The 24709-nt window shown below is 44.5% G+C and overlaps 1 protein-coding gene across 1 annotated transcript in view; it reads left to right on the top strand.

The window, feature by feature from the left end:
• LOC311242959 (ecto-NOX disulfide-thiol exchanger 2-like) overlaps positions 1–24709 on the top strand; it is a gene marked incomplete at both ends in the record, with an annotated part of 492204 nt that overhangs the window by 142021 nt on the left and 325474 nt on the right. The window contains one exon of the mRNA XM_084332023.1: positions 23662–23811. Within this exon, the coding sequence (XP_084188149.1) occupies positions 23662–23811 (150 nt within the window). The remainder of the gene's footprint in view (positions 1–23661; positions 23812–24709) is intronic.

Genomic DNA, 24709 nt, shown 5'->3' with positions numbered 1-24709 from the left:
GTGACGACACCTTCGCCACCGCCGCCTGTTCCAGCACCACTCTGTCCTCGGCTCCGACAGTCGGCTACCCGGTGACGACACCTTCGCCACCGCCGCCTGTTCCAGCACCATTCTGTCCTCGGCTCGGACTGCCGGCTCCCCGGTGGCGATACCCTCGCCACCGCCGCCTGTTCCAGCACCACTCTGTCCTCGGCTCGGACAGCCGGCGCCCCGGTGGCGACGCTCTCGCCCCGCTGCCTGTTCCTGCACCACTCTGTCCTCGGCTCGGACAGCCGGCACCCCGCCGCTGCTGTTCCTGCACCATTACGCATTACGGTCTGGGTGAGTTTTGACTGTCAGGATCATCTCCGTTTTCGTGTGTTTCTTAACACTGAAGTTTACCACCTTTTTAATCTGACAGTCACTCACCCAGCGTTGTGTCTCTGTTTGTTTTCACTTAGAATAGTATTTTTGGACTTTACATCTCCCCCTGTGTGTTTGTCACACGAAGATATTATTACTTTGTTCACTTTGTTATTTGGACTGTTCTGCACCTGCTCTGTTTTTTCCCTTTTGTGCATTAACTATCTCCTCTGTCCTGCAGAGCGGCCCAGATGATTTCCACCAGTCCTCCCAGTTCCTCCCTGTTCCCCAGCCCGCCTCCGCGGGCCTCAGTCCCCTCTAGTCCCTAGTCCTCTTTCCCTAGTTCTCCCCTTTCTAGTTCCACCTAGTTCCTGGTCCCAAGTTCTCCCCTTCTAGTTCCACCTAGTTCCTTGTCCCTAGTTCCCCTAGTCCCCGTTTCTCCTGTTCCCTAGCTCTCCTAGTCCCTAGTCCTCTTTCCCTAGTTCTCCCCTTTCTAGTTCCACCTAGTTCCTGGTCCCAAGTTCTCCCCTTCTAGTTCCACCTAGTTCCTTGTCCCTAGTTCTCCTAGTCCCCAGTTCTCCTGTTCCCTAGCTCTCCTTGTCCCGACATCTCCTAGTCTCTAGTTCCTCTGTTTCTTTAAGCCTTCCCCTAGCGTTCCTTTAATGTTCCCCTAGCGTTCCTTAACCTTCCCTTAGTGTTCCCCTTTTCCTGCCCGCCTCTTAAAGGCACCTTCCTTCCCCTCATATTATATTCCTGTATTTGTGATTCTCCCTTAAAGGGACAGTGCCCTTTTCCCTGTTTTTCCCTGTTGTTCAATAAATATCTGTTTCTTGGCAAACCATCATACCTGTCTTGTGTTGTGCGATTGGGGTCGGTTACAAACCATAACAGTACGACCCCACCAAATCGACGACCCCAGCCAGCACAGACGGTGTATGTTGAGTTTGCCTTTTTTTTTTCTTGTTCCCTCTAGCTCCCCTGTTAGCCCTGTTAGCTCCCCTGTTAGCTTGTTAGTCTCCCCTCTAGCTCCCCTGTTAGCCCTGTTAGCTTCCCTGTTTGCCCAGTTTAGCTTCCCTGTTAGTCCTGTTTAGCTCCCTTGTTAGCCTGTTACTCCCCTGTTTAGCTTGTTAGTCTCCCCGGTTAGCTCCCCTGTTTGCTTCCCGTTTTGCCCTGTTTGACCCCCCTGTAGCTAGCCATGCCCTGGCAGCTAACCCAGTCCCTCAGCAGAGCCCCTGTCTGCTAGCTTAGCCCCGGCTGCTAGCACAGCCTCTATGTTTATGCAGCCCTTGCTGCTGGCATAGGCCCTGTAGCTAGCCATGCCCTGGCGGCTAACCCAGTTTCCCTCTGCATGGCCCCGGTCTGCTAGCTTGGCCCCGGCTGTTAGCACAGCCTCTATGTTAATGCAGCCTTGCAGCTGGCATAGGCCCTGTAGCTAGCCAGGCCCAAGCAGCTAACCCGGTCCCTCTGCATGGCCTCCACTTTTTTGTGTAGTTTATCCCACAGCTAGGACTGTCCTTCCAGCTAGCTTGTGCTCTCATGCTGGTCCAGCCCTGTCTGCCAGCCTAGCTCCGGCAGCTAGCGCAGCCTCTATGTTGATGTAGCAGTACAGCTAGCATAGGCCCTGTAGCTATCAGTGCCCTGGCAGCTACCCTTTCCCTCTGCTAGCCTGGCTCCGGCAGCTTGCGCAGCCTCTATGTTGATGTAGCAGTACAGCTAGCATAGGCCCTGTAGCTATCAGTGCCCTGGCAGCTAACCTTCCCTCTGCTAGCCCTTTTCCCGGTGCTACCATGGTTGCCCCTTTTGCTACCCTGCTTGCCCCTCAGTTCTCTAGACCAGTTCTCTAAACCAGTTCTCTAGACCAGTTCTCTAGCCCGGTTCTCTAGCCCAGTTCTCTAGACCAGTTCTCTAGACCAGTTCTCTAGACCAGTTCTCTAGACCAGTTCCTCTAGACTAGTTCTCTAGACCCAGTTCCTCTAGACCAGTTCCCCCAGTTGCCCCTCTGCTACCCTAGTTACCCCTCGGCGACCCTGTTTCTTTTGCTAGCCCCACTCTTGTGGTGGCTTCCCCTGCTGGCTTGGCCAGTACCGTCTTGTTTTGCCCCCTGCCACTCTGTCTGTATTTGTTTTGGGTCGCCGGGTGGCTCCCGTTGGAGGGGGGGATACTGTGAGGTTTTGCCCGCTGCTCACTACCTTTTCTCTGGTTCTTTAAGCCAGTACTGTTTATTTTCCCTTCTCACTCACTCTCTCTAGCCCCCACCCTCTCGTTCCTTACCCTTAGTGGCCACACCTGTTCGATATTCTATTATCTCTCGCACCTGTGGTGGCAGGCTAATTAGTCCCCCTGTGGGCTTTAAATACCAGGGCGCTTCCCCTCGTTTTGGCGTGGGGTCGTGTTGTATACTTGCCGAGTCATATTCTCTAAACATCTAGACTCTTTCGAGAGATCCTCTGTCTGCCCATGCTGTTCCATTCTCCGGCGTCGAGATGTTTGCTCCAGCCTTCGCCAGCTGTCGCCGTTGCCTGTGGGGGAGACTGGTCTGCGCTCCCTGTACTTCCACGGGAGGCACCCCAGCGTTCCACTGCAGACCCCCGCGCAGCTGTTCGTCCTGACGCACATCCAGACCAGCGCAGACGCTCTCCAGTCCTCAGCGCGCAACGCGCATCTTCCAAGGACGCTCGAGCTTGGCACGCTCTCCAGACCAGCGCGCAACGCGCATCTTCCAAGAACCCTCGAGCTTGGCACGCTCTCCAGACCAGCGCGCAACGCGCATCTTCCAAGGACGCTCGAGCTTGGCACGCTCTCCAGACCAGCGCGCAACGCGCATCTTCCAAGAACCCTCGAGCTTGGCACGCTCTCCAGACCAGCGCGCAACGCGCATCTTCCAAGGACGCTCGAGCTTGGCACGCTCTCCAGACCAGCGCGCAACGCGCATCTTCTAGACCTTCGTGCTTGGCACACTCCTCCTCGCAGACGCACCCCGACGCGTCTCTCGGTTCCGGTGCGCACTCAAGCAGTGGCGCACCACTCTGTTCCTCGGCTCCGACAGTCGGCTACCCGGTGACGACACCTTCGCCACCGCCGCCTGTTCCAGCACCACTCTGTCCTCGGCTCCGACAGTCGGCTACCCGGTGACGACACCTTCGCCACCGCCGCCTGTTCCAGCACCATTCTGTCCTCGGCTCGGACTGCCGGCTCCCCGGTGGCGATACCCTCGCCACCGCCGCCTGTTCCAGCACCACTCTGTCCTCGGCTCGGACAGCCGGCGCCCCGGTGGCGACGCTCTCGCCCCGCTGCCTGTTCCTGCACCACTCTGTCCTCGGCTCGGACAGCCGGCACCCCGCCGCTGCTGTTCCTGCACCATTACGCATTACGGTCTGGGTGAGTTTTGACTGTCAGGATCATCTCCGTTTTCGTGTGTTTCTTAACACTGAAGTTTACCACCTTTTTAATCTGACAGTCACTCACCCAGCGTTGTGTCTCTGTTTGTTTTCACTTAGAATAGTATTTTTGGACTTTACATCTCCCCCTGTGTGTTTGTCACACGAAGATATTATTACTTTGTTCACTTTGTTATTTGGACTGTTCTGCACCTGCTCTGTTTTTTCCCTTTTGTGCATTAACTATCTCCTCTGTCCTGCAGAGCGGCCCAGATGATTTCCACCAGTCCTCCCAGTTCCTCCCTGTTCCCCAGCCCGCCTCCGCGGGCCTCAGTCCCCTCTAGTCCCTAGTCCTCTTTCCCTAGTTCTCCCCTTTCTAGTTCCACCTAGTTCCTGGTCCCAAGTTCTCCCCTTCTAGTTCCACCTAGTTCCTTGTCCCTAGTTCCCCTAGTCCCCGTTTCTCCTGTTCCCTAGCTCTCCTAGTCCCTAGTCCTCTTTCCCTAGTTCTCCCCTTTCTAGTTCCACCTAGTTCCTGGTCCCAAGTTCTCCCCTTCTAGTTCCACCTAGTTCCTTGTCCCTAGTTCTCCTAGTCCCCAGTTCTCCTGTTCCCTAGCTCTCCTTGTCCCGACATCTCCTAGTCTCTAGTTCCTCTGTTTCTTTAAGCCTTCCCCTAGCGTTCCTTTAATGTTCCCCTAGCGTTCCTTAACCTTCCCTTAGTGTTCCCCTTTTCCTGCCCGCCTCTTAAAGGCACCTTCCTTCCCCTCATATTATATTCCTGTATTTGTGATTCTCCCTTAAAGGGACAGTGCCCTTTTCCCTGTTTTTCCCTGTTGTTCAATAAATATCTGTTTCTTGGCAAACCATCATACCTGTCTTGTGTTGTGCGATTGGGGTCGGTTACAAACCATAACAATCTCATTCCTCATCTCTCCTGCTCCATCCCTCATCTGCTGACTGTGGTCATCCTGTCCTGGGTGTGTTTGGTCTCCTGCTCCACTCTTCTTCAGGCTCTGTGATCCTGCACCTTTTTAGGGTGGAGGATATCGGCAGCCATTGGACGTGGTTGGCTGCCTGAATTTTGCTTAAGTCTATTGCTCTTTTTGCCCAACAAAGTAACTGCAATTTTTTTGAGGACCAGCACCATGAAAGGACAAGACAATCTGAATGTGTGCACATAACCTCACCATGCTCACTGAGAACACCTGCACAATGAGGATTACAGTTGATCACAAATTATGTGCTTGTTTATGTGTTGTGCTTATAGTAGTAGTGTTAGCTTGTGTGCTATTTGATTGTTATTATTTACACTGTTTCTAAACAACTCCTAACTGATCAGAAAAAGATACTGGAATATGTTGTTTCTTTACACATATGTTGGATTATGTAATTGGTTTGTCTTTTTTATTGGTTTGTCATGACAAACCAATTACATAATCCAACATATGTGTAAAGAAACAACATATTCCAGTTAACGGTATATTTTTTTAATGATTCGTTACGGCGAAATCAATACTTCCATTTGTATAAATTGCATTAAAGGTCAACCTCCACGTTGTATTTTTGTTCAATAAACAATGTGGACTAGGCCAACAGTGACTTTCATGAAGAATTGGAAAAAAAAGTATTGAAATTGACCCAGTTTTAGCGTTTTTATCAAAACATTTTGTCTGCCCAACACAATCAACATGCACATGCATATTTTAATCAATGGTTTATAACGTGCATGTGTAATGTCGTCACAACAGGTATTGATCACCAGGGGGCTCTGTGACCCTACTCCTGTGCTCTGGGAGACACAGGCAGTAGCAAGGAGGCAGAGCATTATTTTCGGCATTGGGTGCATGATGCGCATGCGCTGTGATCACACAAGGCAGCCAACGCCGGAAATAATGCCGTTTTGAGCAGTTTATAAAAAATATTTAAAATGTTTATTAGCAACGCAGAGCTTTCAAACCATCCCGTATCTCTGTCCGAAACCCTCGTGCAACTGTGAGTACATTTGAAATGTCTCTGTGATACTTGTATAACGAACGGTTCGGCCAGAACCAGTCCTTCATGGTAAATCTAGGTTGGTTTCCTATTAAGGAGCAAGTGACTGTGGATTCACTCGGTGCATCAGTCACGAAAGGGGCTATGATGAGCTTGGCAAGCCAGAGTAAAACACAGTTTTCATTCAATCAATCAATAACAACATTAACCAGACTCTCGTTGTGTCTATTATGCTAACGCTAACGTTACCTCATTGTGTCTATTCTACAAGCTTTAACGTTACCTAGCCTCTCGTGTCTATCTGCTAACGTTAGCATTAGGCTAACTAACGTTACGTCCCTAACCCCAACACGCGTAACTAATCAGCTATCTTTTTGTCAGACTAAACTCTCCGCTCGGTGGCAAATTGTGTTGATGTCGGTTTTGTTTCATCAATAAATGAGGCAGAATACACAGTGACTGTATCCTTTTTTATTGCACTTGTTTCTTGCTGCAAACATACAAAAGACATCCTACGCGAGACATTAAAGATGGCGGCGTTCTGTTTTCGTTCAGACTCCCCAAACAGTGACGCGTCTCTCTTCTGACCAATCAGTGGTCTGCAGTTTTTCACGTGACATTTCTGGAGCTCTCATGCTGATCACCAGCAGCCCTGCCTCCCCACACGGAGACAAACTGAGTACTTTATTTTAGTGGAAAAGCAACATTAGATTCGGCTCATTAATATGCAAGCCACACCTGTTGTGACGTCGGCGTTTGATAAGCTTTTTTGATTCGCGCGTGCATGTTATTCGTGCGTGGACCTTTTTAACTCTTTCAGAGTGGCATTTCCGGTGTCAAATGGAAAAAAATAAATAATGAAATTATATACCAATGATGTAAACTACCCATAATTGATCAGTAGGGTTTAACCTAGAGGTTGGGCTTTAAGCGGACCTTAGTATTGCTGCCTGGCTGAGGGGCTTGTTGCGGCTCATGTGCATGCACACGCTCGGCCAATCAGAGCAACGCGGAAGGGCTTGTTGCTTACCGAAAGTATTCACGCGGTTGGGGCTCCTTTTGCACAAATTACTGCATCAATACAGCTAAATATATACTTTTCCACGATATTCTAATTTATTGAGCTGCACCTGTACATCACTGTGCTCAGGAGGCAAAACGATGTCTAACATGAATGAATGAATGAATGAAAACTTTATTTAACAGATTGCAGAATGGGTACAATACAGTACGGCTCAATACATACAATTGTTAAGGGGATGCAGACCTGAGAAAGACGTTTGTCTTGTTTCCATCAGGGTCCCCCATTTTCAATTCATATAGACATTTATGACATACATAACATACATGACATTTATGGCATAGGGACATATAGGTATTTAGTACTGATACATTTGTGACATAGGCGGTATTCAAATATACAGTACTGTTACCCCTAGATCCTGACAGAGTATATACATATGATGGGGAGGGGACTGTACATTAGGAGGGGGTGGGTGGGTGGGAGGGGAATATACATACGGCGGGGAGGGAATATATACATGCGGTGGGGAGGATACATGCCTGCCATGTATCACAAACAGTACTGTATTTGCAAATCTGGTATGTCATAAATGTATAGATGTAGCAGTACTGTCTATCTGTATGTCATGTATCAAGTTTCAAGTTCAAGTTTCTTTAATAGTTGTCATACAGAAGTACAGAATACTTTTATACAAAATGCTTCTTTCTGTTACGCTCCAGAGACTGTGCTAGACAAAAGATAAGTGAAATAAAATAGTATAGCATGTAAAAAAAATAGAAGTAAAAATAGAAGTCACGTACGTAGTAGACACAGTGTAAGGGCCATATGAGTGTTTTGATTATGTCGGTAGCTTCTCCGATATATATATATATATTTTGTAATTGTGTTTAGTTTAAGGCACAATTAGGCGCCGGTGTGTAGAGGCCAAGGCCAACTTTTTGGATTTGTATTGCTAGAATATTAGAATTAATTTTGTCTAGAATAGTGTCTTATTTATGTTTGAACACTAGAGGGCTCACCGCCTCCATTATAGCCAGCTGGAAGTCATGAGATTACTTGAATGTAATTCAAGCATATATACCTTTAGGAGTTGAACATGAAGTAGTATTTTAACTTTGGGTGGAATAAAGTTTTAGAAACATTTGGGATGAATACACCTTTAAAGCTATTTGTGGGAATACACATACAAAAATAAAAACGAAAGAATGGAAAAACATGCAGAACTGATCGCTAATGCTGTCACGTCCTGATGAAGATGAACAGGAGCACTTGGATTGGCAAGGTATTGTATTGGAGCGGACCCACGACAGGATGAAGGATGACAGGATGGGTCAAGCGCAGATGACATTTCAATGGCAACCCCCCCAAAGGAATGCGTGTGTGCTGCCCATCTCACATGTGTTACAAATAAAGACTTCATAGTCCCATTTCATTCATTTATTCATTCAAACGATTTGGGGTTATAAGCTTTAAAAGGATTTGGGGAAGACACCATAACACAATTGGGTATTCGAACCTTTAAAACCATTTGGGTGGAATACACCTTTAAAATGATTCGGGAAGACACATTTGGGTATTAGAACCTTTAAAACCATTTGGGTGGAATACACCTTTAAAATGATTCGGGAAGACACATTTGGGTATTAGAACCTTTAAAACCATTTGGGTGGAATACACCTTTAAAATGATTCGGGAAGACACATTTGGGTATTAGAACCTTTAAGACCATTTGGGTGGAATACACCTTTAAAATGATTCGGGAAGACACATTTGGGTATTAGAACCTTTAAAACCATTTGGGTGGAATACACCTTTAAAATGATTCGGGAAGACACATTTGGGTATTAGAACCTTTAAAACCATTTGGGTGGAATACACCTTTAAAATGATTCGGGAAGACACATTTGGGTATTAGAACCTTTAAGACCATTTGGGTGGAATACACCTTTAAAATGATTCGGGAAGACACATTTGGGTATTAGAACCTTTAAAACCATTTGGGTGGAATACACCTTTAAAATGATTCAGGAAGACACATTTGGGTATTAGAACCTTTAAAACCATTTGGGTGGAATACACCTTTAACTGTCCTGCTACTGTTGCATCACTGTGATGTACTGTCCTGCTAACCATTTGGGTGGAATACACCTTTAACTGTCCTGCGACTGTACACCTACTGTACTGCTACTGTACACCTACTGTACTGCTACTGTACACCTACTGTACTGCTACTGTACACACCTCCTGCACATTGTGATGGGGCTGTCCTGCTAACCATTTGGGTGGAATACACCTTTAACTGTCCTGCTACTGTTGCATCACTGTGATCCACTGTACTGCTACTGTATTATAACCTTTAAAACAATTTGGGTGGAATACACCTTTAAAATCATTCGATTTGGGTTATAACCTTTAACACTATTTGGGTGGAATACACCTTTAACTGTCCTGCAGCCATTTTACCACTGTCCACTGTACTGTACTGTACAGTCCTGCTACATCACTGTCCTGCTAACCATTTGGGTGGAATACACCTTTAACTGTCCTGCTACTGTTGCATCACTGTGATCCACTGTACTGCTACTGTATTATAACCTTTAAAACAATTTGGGTGGAATACACCTTTAAAATCATTCGATTTGGGTTATAACCTTTAACACTATTTGGGTGGAATACACCTTTAACTGTCCTGCAGCCATTTTACCACTGTCCACTGTACTGTACTGTACAGTCCTGCTACATCACTGTCCTGCTAACCATTTGGGTGGAATACACCTTTAACTGTCCTGCTACTGTTGCATCACTGTGATCCACTGTACTGCTACTGTATTATAACCTTTAAAACAATTTGGGTGGAATACACCTTTAAAATCATTCGATTTGGGTTATAACCTTTAACACTATTTGGGTGGAATACACCTTTAACTGTCCTGCAGCCATCTTACCACTGTCCACTGTACTGTACTGTACAGTCCTGCTACATCACTGTCCTGCTAACCATTTGGGTGGAATACACCTTTAACTGTCCTGCTACATCACTGTGATGTACTGTCCTGCTACATCACTGTAATGTACTGTCCTGCTACATCACTGTCCTGCTACATCACTGTGATGTACTGTCCTGCTACATCACTGTCCTGCTACATCACTGTCTTGCTACATCACTGTCCTGCTACATCACTGTCCTGCTACATCACTGTGATGTACTGTCCTGCTACATCACTGTCCTGCTACATCACTGTCCTGCTACATCACTGTCCTGCTACATCACTGTGATGTACTGTCCTGCTACATCACTGTCCTGCTACATCACTGTCCTGCTACATCACTGTCCTGCTACATCACTGTGATGTACTGTCCTGCTACATCACTGTCCTGCTACATCACTGTCCTGCTACATCACTGTGATGCTACATCACTGTCCTGCTACATCACTGTGATGTACTGTCCTGCTACATCACTGTCCTGCTACATCACTGTCCTGCTACATCACTGTGATGTACTGTCCTGCTACATCACTGTCCTGCTACATCACTGTGATGTACTGTCCTGCTACATCACTGTCCTGCTACATCACTGTCCTGCTACATCACTGTGATGTACTGTCCTGCTACATCACTGTCCTGCTACATCACTGTGATGCTACATCACTGTCCTGCTACATCACTGTGATGCACTGTCCTGCTACATCACTGTGATGCTACATCACTGTCCTGCTACATCACTGTCCTGCTACATCACTGTGATCCACTGTCCTGCTACTGTTGCATCACTGTCCTGCACAGTACAGGACACAAAATGATTTAACTGCCTCTCAAAAATACCCTGCATGGTTTGAGCCTAAATCGGCATGGGATTGGGTATGTCTGTAAAGAGGAGATTTGTGTGGTTCCAAAGAGCCCGTTTTCATTCAGATATCAATCGAGATATGGCCCTTTTTGAAAATGGCCATGCCCATGTTCCTCTCGTCAAAATGTTGCTTAACAGGCAACGTCTACCCCCTTTGCCGGTGAGTTAGCATGAAATGGCTGGTTTCATCTGAAAAAATTAAAATACAATAAAACGTAATATAACAAGCTGTAAGCAATGTATGTAAACAAAGAAACAAGAGGAATTCATATACAATTATATAGGATATAGTGTGTTTTGTCTCAAGTGCCATGCTTTCTCCAAAAATCCTGCAAAACTGAAGATCTCCACAAAAAAACAACTCAAATCAGGATATACAAATAGAATTTTCTCAAATAAAGCCCTCCTCAAATCGGTGTACAAGGGGCAAGAAAAAAACAAAATGTTATACATCTTCCACCACTCCCAGATCACAGAGAACACACAACCACTCCTCCTCAGGTTTACCCTGGAATCTACCCACTTCCACAGCCAATGGCAGGGTGCCAGACCTCAACTGGGCACACAGAGACCTCCTTATTCTCTTTAAGTTTAACATTACATAAGGTTCAGTAAAATACTCCTCTTTAATTTCAACATATTTTCTAAGTTTAGTTTTTTTCCATATCTCCACCTTCCACTTATCCTGATGGATTGTTGATCATTTTGTTTTAATTATGTGAACCTTACACTGCAGATTGTTCATAAAAATCATACTTAAGTCAGCAGAAGAAAAAATCATGGACATCTCTCTTGACTAGGGCTGCACGATTTTGGAAAATAATCTAATTGCGATTTTTCTGACAGATAATTTTGCGATTGCGATAAAATTTGCGATTATATACTGTATATAAAAAAAGCCCCACAGAGGTTTATTGTAAAATGCGGCTTGCATCTGGCCTACGTGGTGGGTCTTTTCGGGACACCGATCCTGAAAATGTTTCTTTTTACAATTTTCTTTTTATAATAATAATATTTTCTTTTAATTATTTTGCAATTTTTTTTGTTGAGATTTGCTAATTAAAATCGATTAATCGTTCAGCCCTACTCTTGACCAGGGATGACCGTGTGCTCTGTCCCAGTTAAATATCTTTTTTGTCACCCTGTCATTTGGCAGCTGGACAGGGGGTTCCATAACCTAACCATTTCACCTTTTTGCTTGACCAAGCATGAGTCCCAACCCATGTCCCCTTCTATAGCGACTAATACTACATCTGGCAAACCGTTTCCTTGTGTTTCAAGGGTTTTGGTTGGTCAGGTGAGTGTGAGGAATTCATGCTCCCTGCACACTTGATTTCAGTCCTTTGTGGGGAAAGTGGTCAAGCGGTGAATGTGTTTGATGGTACTAATCCATGATGCTGAATGTGCAAGATAGCACAGAGGTCCTCGGGGACAGTGCTTTGTAATGGAGTGGAAACGTCAAAGAGAGGCACATTCCCCTCCTGAGGTCAGTGATGTGTTAATGTTGTGTGTCGCTGAGTGGCCCTCTGTCTTCTTCAGATGGATGAACACACACAAATCTGTGTGTTCACTTGTTTTTCACAACCGGCTGAGATTAATAGGCCACAGCTAACGTCGCCCACCCACTTAGACACACACTGTCATCCACCACTGTACAGAATACACACACACACACACACACACACACACACACACACACACACACACACACTCAGACACGCACACACACACACACACCATGGTCTAGTCTACATAATGCATTACATGTGGTTTGTTCAGTGATGGAAAGGACTAATGGAATATGGTAAAAAACTGCTATTGAGAAAAGCATTCATGAAAAGGAAGTGATATGTAGCCGCACACTATCAGATCTGTGTGTTTTCTTAGTAATGTAAAGTGTACGATCCTGTTTGTGGTATGGAGGTAGACTCTGACCGTCCTTCTCAGATGTGACAAAGCTCACAGCAGAGTTCCCTGATCTCATCTCTCAGCCTTCTGGGTTAAAACCCACTTCAGCAGCCGTCATCACCTCTGTGGCTGCCAGAAACAATTTTCTCTGACAACATCAGCTGCTGCTGGTGTTCGAGTCACAGGCGTGTTTACTTTGCCATTTCCTCATTGATTTCAATGGTAGTTTGGGTAGTGGAAAGGCCCCTACTCACCAAGCTGACTGTCTGCCGAGTATATGCCACCGGAGAGTTATTGTATTTGCTTTTGCACAAGCAAATTTGAGTTCTAGAAAAGTGCTCTATGCATCAAATTTATCATCATTATTATTATTATTAGTCTGTGGTAATCGGCTGTGTGCAGTGGGTTTCTGCATGTTGAATCGGCAGGGCACTATATCTGTTGGAAGTAGTTAGCACTTAGCTAGGATAGAGACAGCATGTTGGTCTTTGCTTTTATCCAGTTTATTCGATTGTTCCCACTTCCACTACGTTTATTAATATAGTTTTTAATAATATACTTCTTAACCCTTTAATCGCCAAGGACGAGTTAACACATCATTCTCCGCCATGCGTAATCTGCCAATGACGCCGTAACACGTCATTGAGATCAATATTTAAAAAATCTGTGATGGCAATCATATTTCACCGACGGAGACTTGAGATCTCCTGTTGATCTCCTCTCAACTCTCCAACGGTTCAAGAGCGCCATCTGGTGGCCGATCGGCGGATTGCCCAAACAGCAAACCGGAAACCGAAAGTGGTGCTCATCCAAATTCGGTCCGGCCACTCGCTATAGCTCCTGGGGCTCCATCTCGACACACTGGATAATCAATCGCTCGCCCTAACTCAATAAACAACGTTATTTAGACGTATATAGTATTATACAACCTGGAAATGGTTAATCTAGATCAGGGGTCTCAAACTCACGGGCCAATATCACGGGATATTTTGCGGCCCCCTACTGGACATCAAAGTTTAGTGTTAATGCAGCCTGCGCGCAACTGTTTGCAGAGTCGTTGCGCGAGAGTTGGACGTTTTATTTATTTGATCACTTGTAGGCTACCATAGCGCAGGCTCATGACAGCAACGTTATGTTAGTGACTTGGTTGAAACGTGATTCCGGAGTGATATCAAGTAAAGTGGAAGTCAAATGCATCCTCGCTATCTTTCTCCTCTGCGAGCAGTGCTCTGCATGTCCGGCTGCACTGCCACTGTCTGTCTGTGTGTACGGGTCTGGTCCAATCACATACGCGTCCCGTCAGCGGTTTCCCCCCTCACCCACAGTCTGCGAATCAGAGGCAGAGCAGGGGAGTAGGGCGGATCTTCACGGACTGCATGTCGTCTCTCTCTTTCAATTCAAGTCGGAGCAGAGTTGACCGCGCATCTACAGTAAACTCGCTCCCAGTTTTATCTCTGTGAGATAAATGTAGCTATTAGCCTATTTTCGCCAGCAGGCAGCCAGCAGAAAAATATGGCATTTTCAAAGATGGTCAGTAAAAGAAAAGTCGACTGCAATTCAAAGGTTAATGGACTGAAAAATATGCGTTCATCCTGAGTCCCAGCACCAAACCAATTATGTGACTATATGCCAAGAAACGGTAGCTATTTGAAAATAATGTATGACTGAAGTGGTGATGGAGACCATGTTTGAAGGCAAACAAAAGCAAATCCCCCTCAGATCGCACAGCAACCAGAATAACTGAAATACTGGCTGGTGATTTGATTAAACAGATTTGTGATAGAATAAAAAAAATGCACAGTGCATTTCCATAGCTGTGGATGAGTCCACTGACACCACTGAGAAGCCTATGTTCTGAAGAACCGTTCATGTTCTGAAGAACTGTTCATGTTCTGAAATGTTATTCCTAAAGATTGAGAAGATTGGATCAGTTGTACTTTTTTTTGAATACTTGAAACCCTTTTTTTGTGGAATATTTGATGCGGCCCAGCCTCACCCAGCCTCTACCTCCAGCGGCCCCCAGGTAAATTGAGTTTGAGACCCCTGATCTAGATCAACATCCCATAATAGCAAACTTTCTACTCCAAGCTGATCGCCCAACGGCCCGAGGAGACTGGGGTAAGTTTCAGCGTTTATTATTACCGTGTTCGATACAAACTGCTCTGATGATCATATCACCCACACTACATGAATCATCTAACGTTGGCCACGGAATTATAAACGACCCCCCCCCCCCCCCCCCCCCCATTCGGTCAACATCAGATGATGAGTAGTAACTTCTAGAAGTACGTACATTTGACATTTTTTATCTGGCGCTGATCGCTATCAAACTGTATTTGATCATCAATATAATGCATTTATGGCTATAACTCACGTTCTGCAGAATGCTGCAGAAAACGATAAAAAGATATTTCTACTTTACACCATATTTTAGTATGAATATGTGAATGAAAAAGTAGAACGTTGCTACATCCTAAACGATAGATACTTGACGTTGAATGGGCCATAGTAATGTCAATTTAGCAATACAATTTAAAAAGTTATAGCCCTGCAAAGAAGGGGAACATCTCCATAGACTTTCAACAGTGGCAGAGAGGGGTATATGATAAGAATAATCCCTGGCAGATAAAGGGTTAACTGGGGAGACTGAGCAACAAATATAGTCAGGGAAATCAGGTACACTTAGGGCTGTACCTGACTCTGAATGTTCTTAGTTGATTAGTCGGATTCGGCAGGTCAATATGACGATTCAACAATTACCAGTTTGGTAGCACTTTATAATAACACCCTGTTATAATACATTTATAAGGCATTTGTAGATAATGAACTAATCATGAACAAACCATTTATATACATTCATAAATGATTATTAAATCATTTATAACTATATTTGTATAACATTTACAGATTAGTTCTACATTATTTATAACTCATTATCAACATTGTACTTGATTTGTTCATCATTAAATAATGTTGTTTAATGTGTAGTAACACATTTGTAGATGCTTTGAAAAATGGATATGAAAAAACGACTATACTGTATCTCCATTTATTTTTCATGTTCAACAAATGATTTGTTAAGACATTCATAAAACATCTATAAATCATTTGCAGATGCTATCGTGGGGGCCAATCTAAAGTGAAGCCTATTCATCATTAACAAGTGTCTAATACAGTTAATTATTTGTTTACTTTTTCATCACATGTTACAAATGTTGTAGGCAGCTTTCGGATACACCCTTCTTTGTGACATCAAACAGTGACAGATTTGGACTAAAGATAAATGCAATTTTATTAACATATAAAATACATGTGCATGACATATAGTGTAACGTGGGGGGGCACTAGGACCCAGGAGTACCCTGGCCAGGTATTGAAGAGTATCTAGAGAGGAAGTCTCACGCGAGCGAGACTTGAAGTCACGTGTGTTGCCGTCTGTTTGAATGGAAGCACAAGTTATCCGTGCTGCTCCTGCCCCACGCTTTTAATACGGTATGAGGAGGTTAAACACCTTTTTTTGTTGGTAAATCTATTCCATCATTTCCGACCTACAAACAACTCTTATATGTTGTGTAGACGTTCGTGTAGATGTGGTGGCAGCTAACGTTACATTTGTTCCTAATGTGTGCTCAGTGATGATGACACGACACAAATAATTATTACTCTTGTGTGTCGTGTCGTCATCACATACATACTGAGCACTGAGCACACACTAGGAACAAATGTAACGTTAGTGGCCACCACATCTACACGAACGTCTACACAACATACTGTATAAGAGTTGTTTGTAGGTCGGAAATGATGGAATAGATTTACCAACAAAAAAAGGTGTTTAACCTCCTCATACCTTATTAAAAGCGTGGGGCAGGAGCAGCACGGATAACTTGTGCTTCCATTCAAACAGACGGCAACACACGTGACGTCAAGTCTCGCTCGCGTGAGACTTCCTCTCTAGATTTACATTTACATTTACATTTAGTCATTTAGCTGACGCTTTTATCCAAAGCGACTTACAAGTTCTGTACGACAAGACAGCAAGAAGGGTACAACTCTATCAGCTGAGTAACAATGTTCATCAAGTGTTGCGTGTTACAGTGTAGGTTAGTTTATTAGGACAAGTGCATGACAGTAAGGTTAGTCAGGGTTAGATTTTTTGTTTTTGTTTTTTTTCCTTTTTTTTTTTTATAAATCATTTTAGATAATGGTTGAAGAAGTGAGTCTTTAGTCGACGGCGAAAGATTGGACGGGATTCGGCTGTCCTAACTGGGATGGGTAGTTCATTCCACCATTGTGGGGCAAGGACTGAGAATAGGCGGCTTCTCTTTGATGACCCTCCGGGAGCTTGGATAGGAGTAGGTCTGAGGCGGCCAGAAGATGCAGAGCGTAGGGGTCTTGAGGGTGTGTAGTTAGAGACCATTGACCGGAGGTAGGCGGGAGCGGTTCCCTTTGCCGCACGGTATGCTAGGTCGAGGGCCTTGAAGCGGATACGTGCAGCAATGGGGAGCCAGTGCAGGTCCCTAAGAAGTGGGGTGACATGGGCCGACTTCGGTAGGTTTGAGATCAGGCGGGCCGCTGCGTTTTGAATGAGTTGAAGAGGCTTGGTGGCAGTGGCCGGGAGGCCAGCTAGCAGTGCGTTGCAGTAGTCGAGGTGGGAGATGACTGTTGATTGGACGAGGAGTTGGGTGGCTTCTTTTGTCAGGAAGGGGCGTATCCTTCTGACGTTGCTCAGGAGGAATCTGCAGGTTCTGGTTGTCGCTGCGATGTGAGCAGAGAAGTTCAACTGGTCGTCGAGGACAACACCAAGGTTCTTGGCGGTCGGGGACGCGGTCACAGCTGCATTCTCGACTGTGATGGAGAGGTCGGTCAGGGGGGAGGATTTGGCCGGCAGGTGGAGCAATTCTGTTTTGCTTAGGTTCAGTTTGAGGTGGTTGGTCGTCATCCAGGCGGAGATGTCGGACAGACAGGCCGAGATCCGCTCAGAGACGTGGATATCTGAGGGAGGGAAGGAGAGCAAGAGTTGAGTATCATCGGCATAACAATGATATGAGAAGCCATGAGACGTGATAATGTTACCCAGTGATTTAGTGTAGAGGGAGAAGAGAAGGGGTCCTAGGACCGAGCCCTGGGGGACACCCGTCCGGAGGGGGCGGGTGGCCGACAGAGTCCCTCTCCATGACACTTGGTAGGAGCGGTCGTTGAGGTATGATGTCAGCCATGTCAGCGCAGATCCAGCCACTCCCATTCCTGCGAGGGCCGCAAGGAGGATCTGATGGTTGACTGTGTCGAAGGCTGCAGATAGATCTAGGAGAATCAGGACAGAGGAGAGGCCTTTCGCTTTTGCTAAGTGAAGTGCCTCTGTGACCGCAATGAGGGCCGTTTCTGTGGAGTGGCCAGTCCGGAAGCCAGACTGATTGGGGTCTAGGAGGTCATTCTGTAAGAGATAAGCAGTAAGTTGGTTGGATACAGCACATTCAAGTGTTTTAGAAAGAAAGGAGAGAAGAGAGACAGGACGATAGTTGGCTATGACGGTGGGGTTCAGGGTTGGTTTTTTTATGAGGGGTGTGACTCTGGCTTGTTTTAGGGAGGTGGGGACCACTCCCGAGTTGAGTGAGGAGTTGATGGTTGCAGTTAGGAATGGGAGGATGTCCGGTGCTATGGTCTGGAGGAGTGGGGAGGGTAGCTGGTCCAGCTGGCATGTAGTCGGACGGTTCGACGTTACCAGTGTCAGGGTCTCGGCTTCTGTAATGGGAGAGAAAGATGACAGAGTGAAGGATGAGGTTCTCGATTCAGCGTTTGGAATGGGTGGGGGTTGGGAGAAGGAGCTGCGGATGTTCTCCACTTTTTCCTCAAAGAAGATCGCAAAGTCTTCGGCAGAAAAAGATGAGGGAGGAGGGGGTGGGGGGGGGAGTGAGGAGGGAGGACATGGTAGCATGCAGTTTGCGAAGATTCTTGGCAGAGGCCTCGATCCTATGGTAAAAGAAAGAAGCTTTGGCATTAGTAATGGTTTTGGAGAATGTTAACAAGAGGTTGTGATATGTGTCGATGTCAGCAGTGAGGCGTGACTTTCTATACTTCCTCTCAGCCGCTCTCAGGACCTGTCTTTGTTCTCTCACTGCATCCGTCAGCCATGGACTGGGTGGGGAACGGCGGGCAGGTTTCTCAACGAGGGGACAGAGCTTGTCAAAGGAGGTTGCAAGGGCTGAGAGGAGGGTGGAGGTTGCCATCTCTGTGGGGAGAGCAGAGAAGGTGTCACTCAAAGGTAGAGCGGATATTATGTCAGAGGAGAGGGTGGAGGGGGATAGGGAGGCCAGGTTACGTCTGAGTGAGATGGTTTGAGTTGGGGTGAAGACCTTTCGGTTAAGCATGAGAGTTAGTGAAAAGGATATGAAGGAATGGTCAGATACATGTAGGGGAGTTACCGTGGTGTTAATGATGCTGGAGTTATGGGAAAATATGAGATCCAAGGAGTTGCCTGCTTTGTGGGTGGGAGGCATGGCAGTGGGAGTCAGGTCAAATTGTTGTAGGAGGGAGACCACTGGGACCGACTGAGATGAGTCAGGCAGGTTGAAGTCGCCCAATAGAAGGAGCGGGGTACCATCTTCCGGTAAGGAGCTTAGAAGCATGTCCAGCTCATCTATGAAGTGATCGAGGGGACCTGGAGGGCGATAGAGTGTAACAATGGTGAGATTGAAAGGATTAGAGACAGATATTGCATGATATTCGAGGGAGGAGAGTGACAGTTCTGGGAGTTGTGTTAGGTTTGTAGCCCATGAAGGAGATGTCATGAGGCCAGTGCCTCCACCCCGTCTGGAGGGTCGAGGTGTGTGAGTGAAGTTATAGTTTGTAGATAATGCTGCAGGTGAGTTATTGGGAGTTATCCAGGTCTCAGTTAGAGCCAGGAGCTGCAGATTTAGACTATGGGCGTAGGCAGTAATGAAGTCAGCTTTCTTGACTGCTGATTGACAATTCCATAAGCCTCCCCGTACTGTGACAGGTGTATTAGTGGCTGTAGGAGGGTAGGAGAGATTTGCCGGGTTGCTAGCAAACTGGCGTGGATGGGTAGAGTCAGTTCTGGAGGAGCAGATTGTGGATATAGGTATGAGGCACATTGTGGTGTCAAGAGTGGCAGGGAGAAGGTTGTAGGGAGGGAGCGAGATAGTAGGGAAATAGCAGAGTGGGAGGGAAATATAGGATTATGGTGTACTTAGCACTGGGTGGATCGGCGGATCCCTCAGCAGATAACTCCAGGAAAACTCCTCTTTGTCCCTCTTCGTTTCTCGCCGCTTCGCTGACGCTACGCCAGCAAGTCCTTAAATCACTATCACTAATTACTGATGAGTGACACCTGCAGCAAAAGGCCACACCTCCAGTTTCTGTCAGCTGGGTGAAACTAATTACAAACTATTTCCACAACACAATTTAGTCACACACTTCAAAATGATGTACACAGTATTATTCAGTTAAAAGATCCTACCCTCTCTGCTGCTGTCATCAGAATGATTCCAACAGAGAAAAAGCTGGTATTTAACCAAAAAAAAATAATTCACAAGTGCCCACTTAACTACAAAAGCCACATGCACAAAGGCCACACCTCCAGTTTCTGTCAGCTGGGTGAAACTAATTACAAACTATTTCCACAACACAATTTAGTCACACACTTCAAAATGATGTACACAGTATTATTCAGTTAAAAGATCCTACCCTCTCTGCTGCTGTCATCAGAATACTCTTCAATACCTGGCCAGGGTACTCCTGGGTCCTAGTGCCCCCCCATGTTACACTATATGTCATGCACATGTATTTTATATGTTAATAAAATTGCATTTATCTTTAGTCCTAATTCTGTCACTGTTTGATGTCACAAAGAAGGGTGTATCCGAAAGCTGCCTACAACATTTGTAACATGTGATGAAAAAGTAAACAAATAATTAACTGTATTATACACTTGTTAATGATGAATAGGCTTCACTTTAGATTGGCCCCCACGATAGCATCTGCAAATGATTTATAGATGTTTTATGAATGTCTTAACAAATCATTTGTTGAACATGAAAAATAAATGGAGATACTGTATAGTCGTTTTTTCATATCCATTTTTCAAAGCATCTACAAATGTGTTACTACACATTAAACAACATTATTTAATGATGAACAAATCAAGTACAAACAAAGTTGATAATGAGTTTTAAATAATGTAGAACTAATCTGTAAATGTTATACAAATATAGTTATAAATGATTTAATAATAATTTATGAATGTATATAAATGGTTTGTTCATGATTAGTTTATTATCCACTAATGTGTTATAAATACTTTGTAAATGGTATACAAATATAGTTATAAATGATTTAATAATCATTTATGAATGTATATAAATGGTTTGTTCATGATTAGTTAATTATCTACAAATACCTTATAAATGTATTATAACAGGGTGTTATTATAAAGTGCTACCATTAGGGTAATATAAAATAAAAAAAATACATTTTGTACTATAGTATTACTTATCCATTTATCTTTTTTTTTTGCTCAATATTATTTTCTCTTCATGTTTTGGGGAAGTGGGTGTCCAGGGTGGGGAAGGTGGTTTAGCTGGGGTAGTGGGGGGGGGTGGTGGGATGGGACAGGGCAGGGCAGGAGTGTCTATAACATTTTTGTAAAGTGTTTAAATAGAAAAAGTTTAATATTTATATACCAACAATAATAATGAATGAAAAGGTTTTTTGAAGTTTATTCTAAATCAACTTCAATTAAGACAACTGCATATGACGCCAGATGGCTGATGAATTGCTGACTATGCATTAGCCTGCGTGTGGATTTGTCGGAATCATGTGTAGGAATAATAAGACTGTACTAGGGTTGCCGCGGTGGTGTGAAATTTCCGGTATTACCGCTGACACTGGACATTTTACATAATGACGCTCAATGTCTGTAGAGTGCTATTTTGATCTTTAACATTATGCGGTTACATTGATCCCTGTCTCTAGTCTGTTTTTTATTTATTTTCAATGACTACTAGTATCCATTTGTTGGACAGACAGAGTTGACGTTAGGTTCTAATGAATAAACCACCGGACAGTTATACCTTTTTATCTGACGGATCAATGTAGCTGTTATTTCTACTGTCATACTGTTGACTGTTGGTCTGGACTGATCCGCTGAGCTCAGTCTGCTGTCCACACACACACACACTAAGGGCAGGATCCACAAAGGGTTTGCGCTGCTTTTTCCGACGCAAAGCCGGTGCATATCGCTCTGAAACTCAGTTTGCTGTCCACAGAGGATGCGCAGCGGGTGAAATGAGGTAAAATGCTCTGAATCCACAAAGCCCGGTGCCAATTGCACCGAGCAGTTAACGCTACGCACCTACCGTCTTCACAGACAAGGTGGTAACTAAGTGGAGCATGGTGCGGTTTGCTGTTGGTGTGAACGCAATCAAACTTTATATAGTACCTAATCTAGGACTAATGATGTTATTAAAACAACAATCGGGATTGCTATGACCTCTACTTTTTGCACATAAATAATCTCAATAAAAAATGCAAATGTTTTTTTTTATATCATATATAATATTATTATATTATATTCTTGAAGAGACTGGCCTGTAAATTTTTTCTTATTATTATTTTTGTATAGTTTATTGCACATACATAAATAATAACCAAAGGAGCCGTCTACACATCAAAAGACATGCAGAAACAGTATAGAAAAAAACCCAGGAGCTTGTTAGTGGCTTCCCCTATGCAGCATGAAGAGGTAATACTACAGTGTCATCAATTATATACAATATAAAAAAAAAATTGCTACCAACTGTAAGCATGACCTCATGGTTCCCATTTAATCCCCCAAGACTTTGCTGGTCTTCCATTTACGTTCAGTTATTTAAGTTCTCTTGGCTTACTGTACATTAGCATGTGTCTGATCATTGAGCCAAGGAGATGACTCTGATCTCTGGGTTTTAACTATTGCTGCCTTGATTTAATTCAGTAACCCATCACACTGACATACAGCAAGCAGGTCAGTAGCAGATCAGAACACAACAGGAACTTTTATTTTCTCCATAATTTGGGGTCTAAATTACTAATTGGGACAATGTTTGGAATTGGTCCAGTATTGAGTGAGATTACTTTAGTCATCAGCCGTGAAAGGGTCTGCAAAATCATTGGGGGCATTTGTGCACATCAAAGTACATCCACTAAAACAACAAACAATAGGAATAAAATAATGATAAAAGATATGAAAATGTAGTTAGAGGTGTAAAGCTCTATTCTTTCTCAGTTTCTTCATTGATAATCAGGGTATCGATGTGTTTCAGAAATGGTTGCCAGGTCGCATGGAATGTTTTTAGGGAGCCCTTTAGAGAGAATCTGATTCGTTCAAGCCTAATGCAGTGTAGTATCTCATGTATCCATCTGTTGTGAGTAGGTGGGGAAGGGTGTATCCATTTAAAGAGAATGAGCCTCCTAGCGAGGAGAGTGGTGAACGCCATAACTTGTTTTGCAGCCTTAGATGTGATTGTAGGGGTGTTCGCCACACCATTTTCTAAATGCAGGGTGCTACAGTATCCAAGTTCCTGTTCACTTACAACATCACCCACTCTGAGTGTTCAGAACATACTCCAGCCACTCAGGCCAAGCAGTTGGTGCAATGGAGCTATGTTTACAATAATGATAAAAAACATGTATTGATATTGATATTTCTTCATTTGTTAATTGTTCTGGTATGTTGCACTCTCTTCCAATGGAATCGTTATGCTTTTTGTTTTAATGGGAGCATCAGATTGCATATTAACTATGTTGGAGCCTGAACAATGAGTGATGGACTGAGTTTTCTTTTGCTTCAGTGAACATACTGAACTTGTAGCATTTTAACTGCAGTATGAAATGTCCAGGGATCTAACTTGGAAATGTTGCGATCTATTGATTGATTGATTGATTGATTGATTGATTGATTGATTGATTGATTGATTAACAGATTGCAGAATGGGTACAATACAGTACAGCTCAATACACACAATTGTTAAGGGGATGCAGACCAGCGAAAGACTTACATCAGGGTCCCCCTGATCTTTCTTCTACAGTGTGTTTTTCAGTGAGTTTTCCTCTCTGGACCATCTCATGCTACGGTATCTAATGGGGCTTTCCTTTTTGTTTGTTGTCTTTTTCAACCAGGTCTCAACACTCTGCCCTTTGACCCTTTGGCCAACAACAAGCCTCTTCAGTTCACCAGCTCCAACGGACCACTGATTACAGAGTGTCCTCCTCCTCTGGAGAACCCTGCTGAGAACATTAAGAAGAGGAAGAGGGCCAGCCTGCCTCCAGGTACTGAACACTACCTCACCACTACTGTACATATATGTAACACATTACCTCAACAGTACTGTACTAATACAGTATATAACACATTACCTCACCAGTACTGTACTAATACAGTATATAATACATTACCTCACCAGTACTGTACTAATCTATGACAACATTACTTCACCAGTATTGTAGTACCACCGTATCATTTAAACAGTGAGTAAAAAATGGTTGCTACTGTCTATCTCTCCATGTGGAAGTTATTGTAATGCTGTACAGAATGGCAACTTCTAAGCACGTGATAGCCTCCACTCTCCCAGACCGACTGTGGGAGGTAAGTGCGCAGCGACCAGGAAGGGGATTGGGAATTGGCATAACGACTAACATTGGGATGGGAGAAAATCGGAGGAAAAAGGAGGGGGGAAAAGATCAATAAAAAAAAATATATAATAATGGCAACTTCTACTCACTGATACTGCACTACTCACAAATTAGTTACACAGCTCTTCCCTCTGGCACGTGGAAGTTATTACAATGCAGAATGGCTCCCTTTACTCATTTCAAATATTTTGTAAACAGCAATGGGATTGCTTTCCCCTTCCTCTGACAACGTCAGATAAGTGAATGTAAACTGTGGAATAATCCTGTTATTTCGAGACCCACAGCGTGTTCCACAGGCACCGGCTACCGGCTGGATGGCTGCTCATTAAAACCTCTCCTTCTGGCAAATTTATTTTCTCTTCTTCTTTTTTTTTTGCAAGTTGCCTCCCCTGACTTGTCCTATTGATTTAAGCAGCTTTGCATCCGATTGAACAGACCCTACGCAACGGAAACAAAAGCATCACGCACTGCTGGACGTGGTTGTCAGTCACGCGAGCACCAGCAATGAGCCTACAAAGCTGTCTTTGTGCGATAC

This window comes from Notolepis coatsorum (assembly GCF_963971535.1).
Source record: "Notolepis coatsorum genome assembly, chromosome: 16".
Lineage (NCBI taxonomy): Eukaryota > Metazoa > Chordata > Actinopteri > Aulopiformes > Paralepididae > Notolepis > Notolepis coatsorum.
The sequence above is the reverse complement of the archived record's forward strand: the minus strand, read 5'-3'. Positions and strand labels throughout refer to the sequence as shown.